The 12238-nt window shown below is 41.8% G+C and overlaps 1 protein-coding gene across 2 annotated transcripts in view; it reads right to left on the bottom strand.

Annotated features, from left to right (window-relative positions):
• Window positions 1-10579, bottom strand: part of pard3ba (par-3 family cell polarity regulator beta a) — a 177668-nt gene extending 167089 nt beyond the window's left edge. For both annotated transcript variants that reach the window (XM_084347125.1, XM_084347126.1), the window contains exons 1-2: window positions 9950-10579; window positions 119-220 (exon numbers count right to left, since the gene is read on the bottom strand). In XM_084347125.1, coding sequence (XP_084203251.1) covers window positions 119-220; window positions 9950-10066 — 219 coding nt within the window. In that variant the 5' untranslated portion in view covers window positions 10067-10579. The remainder of the gene's footprint in view (window positions 1-118; window positions 221-9949) is intronic.
• Between the last annotated feature and the right edge of the window lie 1659 nt (window positions 10580-12238).

The following is a 12238-nucleotide window of genomic DNA, read 5'->3' as shown; positions in this document are numbered from 1 at the left end:
TGTGGGAGCCCACATGAACCAAATGTAAGAAAACTTTCTCTTTGTAATTTCAGTCAAAGAAAAACAATGAGCACAAGGCGCAGCACACCACGTATCCTGTCCATCGATTCATCCTCACCTTGTCTCTGTCTTCCACTAGATCACTCAGCAGGTCGTCCATGTCCAGGATCCCTCCATCAAGGTACTCCAAGTGTTGGGTCTTCACTGCGCTCTCCCCATGCTGGACACAGACACACCAGTTAGCAATGAATTACAGACATTATGGAAATCTTAAACTAAACTTAGAATCCGCCACTGATATAAACTGTCAACCAATCAGCTTTCAGTCAAGTTGAAATGACCAGAATATTTAATTGGTGGTGTTGTAATTAATTAGAACCAACATCAGAACTGAACACACAATCATAATGTCACAAAAACATACAAAATTATCAGAATCCTTACTAATTACCAATTAAGTCATTTTTCCAATGCCAGGTCCTGAGGGGGCTAGAGACAAGTCACTGTAGAGCAACAGTAGTTTCATACAATGCCAACTACTATATGTTCCATGTATGCAACCCATAGGAAGCACATAAACAGCTTTAATGAGATACAATGGCTATATTTATAACTGTCTCAGAGAAAACTTCCTAGTTGTGTGTTCCTTGTACAGTAACAAGTTCCACCCTGATGATGGCCGTGCAATAAAGATTCTTAAAAGGGGAAGTTTGGCAGCATTTTCCCCTGTGGTAAAAACATCATCCCCACAGTTTTATGGCTGTATATAAAGAACAGTAAGGGACAGGTTATTTGCAAAATTAGAAATGTGTCAGGTATCAGATGTTGCCAGATTGATTATACTCAGGTGTCTGTCACTTTGTTGCAGTGGGCATCCTTTAAGCAACATTGCAAATATTGGCGTTTTAGATGATTTTTGCTTTACTGCAAGTGAGTATTTATTTTGTTTTCTGTTATATTTTTTAGATTTAGACTTTTTTATATAGTTTTAGATTTTTAATCAACTACAATTTGGAGTATCATGAACACTAAATAACACCATGGAGGTCTATTAACTTAGTAAATTAAAAGTAAATAAATAAAACTTCTCTTACAACCAGTCTATATAAATTACTGACCACAGCAAAAAGGTCCTAAAAAAATTTGGATGTGAATGGAACGAGACACAATGTTTGAAATTTCAAGCAGTCACTAAATGCACCATGCACTGCACGGTCGCAAGTTCTGAAGACGGGGCAGCGACTCAAGACAGTAGACGGCTTCGGTCATGAATCCGAATGGTTACGTTCCTAATCACAATATATCTCAACATAAAATTATACATACAGTTATGTAGGATTGTATCTATATTCCTACAAAAATACAGTTTTGAACATACAGTAACATAAACCTAGGCTACACACTTTCAAAGTACTCCCCTTTACACAGACCTATGTAAAGTATTACAGTCACTGTCTCAATATAAAGTACCAAAAATAATTTTACCCCGCAGTGAATGTTTACAAATGTGACACAATGGTGACAATCAGTCAACATAATAAACAGGTTTATATCCAGACACAACAGCAGTCTTCCCTGTTTGTTTGGCAGGTACTGTTAGAACACATGACCTACATTACACTGTGCATGCACTACACAGAGTTTTCAAAGTGAACAGAAGTATGTGAGAATAAGGAGGGAGAGGACAGGAACTTTTTCCAGTTTTGCCGGTCTGTTGGGAATGCTGGTGGGCACATTCCAGGCCGGTTTCACTGTCACCATGAAGACAGAGGTCAGAGTGAACACGCCCCACAGAGCAGGAACTACTCCGAGCCTGGCACTCCATCCACTGACAAAGAGAACAAGGACTTCTACTAAGCTGCGATCTGTAATCTGTGCGCTATTTACACATCAAAAATCAACAGAGAAGTACACGAACAATAGCGTCTTCCCCTTTTTGTGACCCAGTATACACACAGTCTATTGTGGCGATGCAGATCTCCAAGAGACAGTGCATCTGTGGACAATTTAAGATGAGGCTGATGATAAATAGCGTAGAACTATGAATACAAAGTGAAAAATAATCCCAACCTAGTGAATGGGTTAAATTTAGCCTTGCGAAATGTATATTTGCTATTTTTTTCCCCATAGTTTCTATTAAAAGTCATTTCTGGACTGAAATAAGAAATCTTTGACAAGCCTTATCGTTTCTAACAATGTGTGCAGTAGAAAATGGCCCATTAGGAACTGCCCATACCAATAAGCAATCTGTCAAGAGCAACACAAGACTACATTACCAGCTAAATTAACAGCTATAGGCTATAAGCCTCGGAGGCTGGAATGAGTTTGGCTGAGACCCAGCCGGCGGCTTCTGCTGTATCACTGAGCCCCGTTGGTGAATGGGCTCGTTCTTGCTCCGATGCATCCGAATGTGAATTACAGGACACAAAAAAAGAGGGTGTCTGCCTTTCACAATGGGCCAAGTCCATTCTCTTAAAACAAATGGTTGGGAGAGTCTGGGATTTCAATCACAGGAATAAAGCCAGAAACCTCCCTTTCTTCAGAAGTGCCCATAATACCAGAGCCAGGGGCTGAGAGAGATGGAGCGAAGAGAGTAATCTGCAACTACAACTACGGAACAAAAATACACTGCAGTTTTTCACACAATGCAAAGGCATTGTGATATGCAAACAGGCAGGCGATCCAATGATCCAGAGGACAGAGATGCCTGTCACTGTAAAAAATTGCAGTTGTACCAACAGTGTATTATGAGTGAGGCCTTACAGAGAATGACTGTACATGTAGATCTTTATTATGAGTATTAAAGTTCATTGTAGACCATAGTAACTCCAGGTCCACTTACTGGCTTTTTTCAGAGAATGGACTGTGAGATGAGGTTTAAAGAGATGTTCACAACTCCATCATAAGTAGTCCCAAATTCAGAAAAGAAGTATATTTGGAGAATTTTAACTAAAATAAAGCATGCTGGGAAATATGCTACCAAGATAAAAATGTTAATAAATAACTTATTTGGTGAGTTGGTGAGTGCGATCTCAATGTCTGAGTGGTTGCATTTGATTGCCAGGCCCTTCGGGTTCACAGCTGGTATAAGTCCATTGAAAGAAAACTAGTGGCCAACTATTTAGATGATTGATTTATCTTTTGATTCATCTTTCAAGCAAAAATGTCAAACATTTACTGGTGCCAGCTTCTTAAATGAAAGGATCTGCTGCTTTTCTCTGTCATGTCGGATGGTAACTGAAGAGCGTTTAAGACAAAAGAAGCAATCTGATGACGTCCCTTTAGGCTCTGGATAACTGCGACGAACATTTTATTTGAAAAATTACACCACACAATTAATGGATGAATCGCTAAAGTAATTAATCAATAATTAAAATCTTTTTTCAGTGGCAGCCCTATACCTATTATAAATAAGTGTCTTCAAATCTCTGTTCAGTCCACATTGTGTTTGGATGTCAATATTTAAACTATATCATGCAATTACTGACGAAATTGCAGTGTGATTGTTGAAAGTTGAGATCAATGTGCAAGGTGAGGCTCACACATTTTTCCTTATTCCGATTGATATCCAGATACAGATTGCATGTTGACGCCAGGTGTAAAATGAGTCTTCCTTTTGCGAGACTTAAAAGATTGTATGATCTGAAATGGTACTGAATTGTCAACAAATTTCGAACAAAGCGGCGTTTATGAAAACAGATTACTTAATTAGATTCATCGTGAGATTTAACAGCGCTGGACCCAGAAATATGAAGAAAAAAAAAACATCATACATTGTGTATTTCTTGATCGTTTGTAGAGTTGTATTTAAAGTGTTTACTATGTGGCAGCCCATGTGGGATGGAGATGTTGAAACCAGCCGGGTATCCAGCTGGAGCTGAGGCGTGAGGGCAAAGCATTTACACCAGAAAAACTGGTCCAGCCTGAACAACTGCCAGCATTCTTCTGCCTCTCGCTGGAAATGTGTGAGAACGTGTGCCTATGACAGCAACAGCGAAAGGAGGGAAGGGTGGTAATTGGCTCTTTTCTGCGATGACGTCACATGACCAGCATTGAGACGTAAACCTTCATGGCATTAGTGTGATTTTTTCAGGGGTGAAGGATTAGATCACAACAAAGCCTGAGTGTTAATTAGCATCAACTCTGCAGGCGGTGTTTAAGCACACTTGGCATACTTGTGCTTCTGTTTCCTTTGCCAGAACTCACAAGACCCGAGAAAACACACTTTCCACCTCGTGATGAAAAGGGATGAATGCATGACACTTCAGAGGGAAAGTAATCTATAGAGAAGAGGGGAATAAAAAAAAACTCTTCTGAAGTCCCTCGTTGTCAATCCCTGGTAATTCCCCTTTGTGTCCTGAAGTCTTCCCATGAAATAAAAAACAAAAGGAGTCAGGAGTCAGTCAGTCAACAGCGGAGGAGAATTACCGTGACAGTTAGAAGAGTAAATTCCCTGCAAATTACACCATTAAGCCCCCCCAACCATTCAAACCCATATCTCTCCTTCTTCTCCCTCCCTCCCCCTTCTCTGGTGAGCAAACATGACACCACTCGAGAACGGTGAAGCGTCGGGGCGATTAGCGGAGCTAAATTCGGTGGGGCTGCAGCGGCGGTGGTGGCGGTGGGGTTGGGGGTGCCATTTCACACTTTGATCCTCAGAAGAATGTGTAATTACACAGCTGCAGGAGGACGGTGTGGATTTAGCCGTGACCAAAAAAAAAAAAGAGTCTTTAATGAACACGTCGATGAGGAGCTGTCTTCGAGTCGGATCCATCGGTGCGAGTGAGAGCGCAGAGAAAGTTAAACTGTGGAGACTTTTCTCTCTCTGAAGGAAGACGACAGCCAGAGATGGAGACATCTTGACCTTGGCCTACATTCTGTAATCAGTGCCTTAATGACTCTTAAACACAACAGAAATATATCAATTACGGATGAAACAATCCAATATGCCTCATTAAGTATGGGCACGGTCGTGACTTCTGCCATCAGTCACATTCATTCATTCAGTCAGACGATCCCTGGCCACACAGAGATGTACAGATGTTACATTTGGGGAAAAGAGAGCACTGCTGGTACACAATATCAGCTGATATCCTGAGTTAAGGCACTGGAATCACATAAGGAACGGTCCAAAGCGTGGCTCAATTTCACGCTGAAAGATGATAACAGTGCTAGTTGTGTCGTCTGTAAAATGATCATTTTAAATCAGGGTGTGAACACCAGCAATATGTCGAAACATCCTTCTACGCAACATGGGCTTTAATTCTAGGAAACCCAAGTGGAGCCCGGGTCAATTTGGCCTGCTAGATGTTTCTAAAATCAAAAATTGCAATAGAAATCACTCTTCATGCTGTTTCATGCTCTTTAATTAATAATTACTATTCATAATCTGAGCACAGCGGGCAAAGTGACACTGCAGGAAGTCGATCAATAAGGGAAGTTGAGATCCTGGCACCATTTTGCATCTTAACAATGTATTAGGTGGTTGATTTTGGCCAGCGGCTCAACATTAAGTTTCAGTTTTTGCTCTAATAGGGAAAAAGTGTTTTAGATGATGATAGTGTTGGTAGCTCTCAGGTTTTGTCTACTCTGTTTCTACACTGTGTTCAGACTCAAAGATAATAAAAAACAGTTGCACTGATGGTGAAAATCTGTGAGGCCTACTTTTTGTTTTTCATACAAAAAATGTATCAGGAGTCAATGAGGGGATCCACACAGAATCTGACCAATAATGGCATTAGTATCAATAAAATCTTCTTAATTCATTCAGACAAAAGTATTGATGAATTACAAATTAGTTTTTTGTTTTTTGCTGAACAAGTTGCACAGTAGCACTGAAATCAGTCGGGGTGGCATTCTAATTTTAAATAAAGATTTTGTTCTTTCACATCTCTCCGACTGAGAACTGATACAGACGCACATCTGCTTTTAAATGTCATGATGTCTGAGATGCCCAAGATTAAAAGTCACATGCCAGCGGGCATCTGTCCTACAGTGCCCCTCAGCTAAACAGTGAACAGCCTTCCAGCCGCACTATGCTATGCTGCTTTGTAGCTGCAGATGTATTTTCCTTCAGGGATCAATGGAGTTACACAATGTAAATTTATAATGTGCATTTACACTGGTTTGATGAATGCAGTCTACTTCCCTGAACACGTTTGACAGCCAGTCAGCAACACCCTAACAAAGAGAAACAGCAGGTTTAACAGTTACATTAAACTTTAAAAATGCTTTTTGCATAGCTGAGTTCTGACGCACTTTCCAATCCACAGCGGACAACTCCTCTCACTCCGACGTACATGAGAAGAGAGCGGCTTGTTCAGGTGTCAGCACAGTGTTGATATACGGGCTGTAATCTGAACTGAGCCTACACAGGCACACCATGAGACGCAGAGAGACAGCTACAGTACCTGGCTGGTTCCCTTGAGAACGCTCAACACTCACAGTCTACATGCTGGTCCCTCAGGCGATGGTATACTAATATAGTTATTGAGAGTAAAACAGGTGAGTCAGAGTCGAGACTCTTCACTCCTGCAGCTGTCAACTTTTTACTTCCCAGATTACAAACAGATGATTCAAAGTTCGTCCAAAACAACTTTGAGAATTGATCAGTTAAGGCATTTATAACGCAAAAAAGGCAAACAGTTGTTGGTTTCAGTGTCTCAAATATGAGACCTTGCTTAAAATCTTTGTACATCTGTGTAGGGTGCAACTAACAATTAATCTAATTGTTGACTAAACTGTTGATTGTCTTCACAATTAATTGATTAATTGGTCAGAAAACGGTAAAACATATTGATGAGTGTTTCTCGGCATCCTCAGATTACTTTTTTGCTCCGAAACCCAAAGATATTCAGTCTACTGTCACAGAGGAGTAAAGAAAACAGAACATATTCATATTTAAGTAGCTGAAATGAGACAATTTTGACTTTTTAAAAAAAAAAACTACTCAAAATGATAAATCATTCATCAACAATTCTTGGTTTCAGTGTCTCGAATGTGAGAATTTGCTGCTTGCAATCTTTGTAAATATTTCAAAGTGTGTTAGTCGGACATAAAATTTCAGATGGGAATTATGCTAGACGAAAATAGTTAGTAGTTGTAGCCCTAGAAAAGACACCCATTTCAAAATAGACAATCATTTTCGACAAATCAAGTTTATAGAGTATATAGATGACAGATGGAGGCAAGTTGGGATTTTATCATATATCTTATAACAACTTTATCTACGACACCTTAGGTGCAAATCTTTACACAACTCCCACTTCCTTCATCACATGCCACAATAGCAGTGATTGAATAATGTGTGGAAACTGTATGAGAAACATTTTTTATCACCCCCGTGATCACACGCACACTCACATTTAACAAATCCCCCTGTATAATGAGCAGTGTTTTCCTGCATGCAGTTAGTTAGAGGCTTTGTCGGTTAACGCAACTGTTTTCTCAACAGTAGAGATGAAAGTAGAGGAACGCGTACAGAGTCGCAGCTCAGATCACATTAAAATAAACTGCTAATTAAGAAGGTCTACATGCCATTACTGCAGTGAGGCTGTACAGAATCCTCTTCACCCTGAACATACACACAAACACACACACCCAGTGATTAAAACCAGGTTTCTGACACTGTCCCTGCTGTCAGTGGTGAGGCCGGAGTGGTGGTGAAATGTGCGGTTAATGTGGGCGCTAAGTGGATTCTGCTGGCAGGAGCAGTCGCCACATCCGGTCAGATCTAGTCGGCCCTCTCTGGCAGCTCCGGAGCTGGACTGTCCTCATGATGGTCTGCCTCTATTAGGAGAAGGCAATAGACTGCTGAGTCAGCGTCTAGCAACGGCTCCTAATTAACATGCCCTATGAAAAGCAATCAAGGGCCCGGTGCATTCTAATCACACGCTAGGGTTTAGCCCACTTCAGCTTGTGCACGGCAGCGTGTCTTGCTGAAAATCAACAGGGACCCGCTGGGCAGAGTGGGCATGTCTGTGGATGTCAGTGAAGCAGAGACGTGACAGCTCAGGGGACACCGAGCGAGATGAGCTCCTCTGCTGTGTGTGCGTGTGGCCCTCTTGGTGTTTGTGTGCGCTCCCTCGCTGAGTGGAAGCAATCCATCGAGCCATCCAGGCACCCAATCGCTCCTTTCTATCCCTGCTTCCAGGGGCCTCCTCTCGCATCTCCGCAAGCCAGCCTCTCGCCTCGCCTAGGGGGAGGACGCGTGGGCGGGCTGAGGGGGGACCAGCCGACCGATAAAACCGGGGCCTGTCATCAATCCTAATCCCTAATCACTCACAGGACAAAGCCTCCTGTCCGCGGCGTACGTCCCCGGCTGCGGCCACATTGAGGACATCAAACAGTAAACTTCCACCTGCCCGCTGAGATACCAGAGCTTTAACAGGGGGGCATTGTACAGGTAGACAGCCGGGGCTGCTGCCAGCGCCACTCACCTCCTCGCAGAGACGCGACACACATCGGCACCCTATCACGCCACGACAGCATGCACATACAATGCTGCTGATTAATAAAAGGTCAGTTCGGCAGAATGATTTATGTTCAAGTGATTGCAACATCAGGGAGCAGAAAGATGGGGGCTCATATCTTTGTGTATATGTGGGGCATTCAAAACAACACAAGTCACAGGGAAAAACAACACTCTGCACCAGCGGTTCCTTAAGTCTTATTAGTTTTGGGATGTGCAGTGCATGCCAGGGGATATATTGTGATGATGTGTTGTGTTCGACTTTATGACACACAATGGCACCCATATGACAGGGGTAGGGTAGACTACATTATTTATATGAGGCCGGTGAATGGGATACAAGATGCATTTCCAAGTATAAATGTGCTGTACGGCGTCTGTGACCTCGTGTGTCGTTTTCCCTCCTCTACTTTGTTTATATATTCAGCTGAGGGCTCAACTGTGAGTACTCCTGCCAGAAAAAACTGAATTTTGTTAAGGTCAGCAAAGTTTTTTATTAACTTCTGGCATTGTGCACCCGGAGGTCAGCAGTAAAAGGACATTTCAACATGGAAATTCCCACCTCAGACTGGAATGCAGCATTAGTGTATCTAGACGTGTTAAGCACGGAGGCATTGGGCAACTGGAGTCGAATGAGTTTTCAGTCAGTGGATACACGTCAGGCATGTCTGGCAGCTTTGCATTGTTGTCTATTGAGGTAATCGTCTTTGGATTCACTTCTTACCATGTGACCCTTTGTTGATACAGGTGATACAGAGAGACAGGTGTCATTCACAAGACTGGTCATAAGCTAAATGATAGATAGGTAGCAGGGCTGTCAAAGCTAACGCGATAATAACACGTGAAGGCAAATTCCTCTTAACGCTGTTACTTTTTTTGACGTTGTGTTAGTATTACTAAGGAGTCTTACATTAAGGTCAATAAGCCCATCTTGTCGGGCTTGAGTTTGCCATGTTGTGTTATGCTCTCAGCATATTTTCTATGGAGCACCTTTGAGGTTATTCTGGAGGACATAACTTATTATTACAGTTCATTCTGTTAAAGCAACCATAGCAGAGGCTGTATGAATACATTATGATGAGAAGTTGCCTCTTCTGGCCTCGAAATAGAAACTTAAATAGGAGCAAAACTCTGCAGCAATGAGTCTTATACTTGCATGGCATGTCAAAGTTTACCAAACCAAACTCCACTCAGTTTTATCCACATTTTAAATCCTCACCTCAACGCAAAGACGTGACTTCTTGTGTTTGATTTAAGCTAGCAGCAGCTAGCAGCTATCTCTAATATCATGAGCGTCATAACCGCAGACCTGTCACGTGACCCTCACCTCTCTGCCAGTTTATGGCTGCTAACTAGCTGTTACAAAAAGTTAAGAATGACAGGAATGAAACGACATTATTTGAAGGCACATTAACGTTGAACATGGCGTTGGAAAGTCCCGAGGAAGTTAAGTTAGAGGCGGTTTATGAGAGTGTTTACCTGCTCCACTATCCGGCGGTGTCTCCGCGTGGCTTGCTCGACCAGATCCCGGACTGTCCAGCCAGCTTTGCAGGGAACCACCACCGCGGTGTCCCCGAAAGTCACAGTGACTTTCATACCAGCTGCTTAATCCTAATATTGTCGACAGAAGTTCAGAAATAAATCCAAGTTTCGGGAGAGTCTCTCGACCCGGAGCTGCTGCCCTGCTCGAAGAAAGAGGCACCTGTCTGTCGAAACTGGAGCAACAGGTGTCTCAGGTCAGGATGAAATCACGGTGGAGTCGCTTTACCGAGCTGAGCTGGCGTCCGAAGCCTCGCAGGACATCTTATTTCCAGCCGAGCCGTCATGTAAGTTGGAGAAGAAGCAGTGGCTACAGCCGCAGAGTGTGAGTTTGTGTCATGTTGAGCTGTCCGCTGATACACCCAAACAAAACAAACCGACAGAGGAACCCGGAAGAAATCACAGCGAGGACGGCACTCCAGGAAATCCCAGAGCCACTGACACTGCACCGCTGCTGGGGTCTGCACCATCTGTCTGCTCGTGTTCAAACACGTTTCTGTGTTTTAATACAAACAATGATCATCCAGTAACACCTTGATCATTAAATGAAACGAATATAAGACATCTCACCTTTTCTCTGCACCTGCTTCATCCATTATTTCCTAAATCAACTTATATTTTTATATCAATATAATAGGCTGCACCTTTTCAGCATAAGGGTATTATGAACATTAAATTACTCATTTGAAAAAAGAAAAGTGAGATCACATTTCAGCAGTGGTGGAAGAAATATTCAGATCAGATCAGATTTCATTACCCCACTATAAAAATATTCCTGCATTTATGTGCTCAGTAGTACAGAAGTATAAGAAGAATGTACTTAAAGTAGGCCTATCAAAGTAAAAGCACTTGTTCCACTGAAAATCTGATTCTGCAGACCATCGACTGACATGTATTTTACTATCGTATCTGCTCATGGTGGAGCTAGTTTCAACTACTTTATATAGGCAGTCAGCTAGTTTAGTCAAGTCCCTCCAAAGGGTCACCAGGTGAAGCTGAGGGGTTGTGGAATGATAAGTGGAGACGAAGTAAAACAGTCTGATTCATGAGTTTGTTTTTATTTTTTATTCTCTAATCTAATCTCTTCAAATAAAACACTGTGAGAAGTTTAGAAGGAAAGTGTCTGATACTAACACCTCACAGACATCCACAATGTGACAAGTGGCAACTAGATACTGTTTTTATGCAAAGGGTCACAAAGTTCACCAAAAAGTTTGGAAACTATTGGTTTAATCTTTTGCATTTTATAAACTTGTTATTCGTTTTTTTAAGCAAAATCTTTATCTGCAAATGCTGTCAGATGGCTGCAGTGGAGTAAAAAGTAGCTTACAATAGTTTTCTTGTGAGATATAGAGGAGTGGAAGTATAAAGCTGCACAAAATGAAAATACTCAAATAAAGTACAAGTGTCTTAGTCACAGTTCTTGAGTAAAAGTACTTACTTTCCACCACTGCAATTTTACTCGACTACATTTTTTTCCCAGGTTGTTACAAGCTACCTCACAGATTCTTATTTTACACTGAAACCTAAAATCAGCTGATAAAATCTGATTTAATCACATCATCTTTAATTTAGGTTAAACCACTCAATGGTTCTCCACCTGAATGCATCTGTAAAAATGATTAAACATCTCTACATAAAGTCTATTTTTTTGATAGGATCTGAGAGGTTTAATCCAGAATCAGACTTTTAATTGGATAGGATCGGAAGCCTTGAGGACATTTTGACTCGAGCTGATGCTGAAGAGACGTTCCTGAAAAAGTTATTTGAATAATTTTCTTAACGCCATGTTTTCTAGAGGCATACTATGTTTTTTAGGATGGACAGACAGACTCCTAGGTAAACTGTCCACATGTATCTGCAGAGATATTAGCCTTAGCTCTAATCCCCCTGCACACACACCACCACCACACCTCTACTCACACACACATCACCCACACTAATTACCTAACTGTTATTGTCTGTCATTTTATGTCATTAGGTGTGTTGTGAAATTGCCTTTATGGATATTAATGGCCGCTGACATGCTCTCGCGCCTTATTCCTGGGCATTGTTTAGTATTGCTCTCGGGAATTTTCCTCCCCATCAAATCAGAAAAGCCACCACGGCAGATGGATTCATAATTGGGACAAGCAATTATTTCCACTGCCACTGTAATTCATCCGAAATGGAGGGAACGGAACAATGAAGGGCTGACAGCTCACTCCTCTCATCCCCAATAAACAAGGT

The sequence above is a fragment of the Pagrus pagrus genome, assembly GCF_965226575.1.
Source record: "Pagrus pagrus genome assembly, chromosome: 24".
Lineage (NCBI taxonomy): Eukaryota > Metazoa > Chordata > Actinopteri > Spariformes > Sparidae > Pagrus > Pagrus pagrus.
Note: the sequence above shows the minus strand (reverse complement) of the source record. Positions and strands in the feature narration are given on the sequence as shown.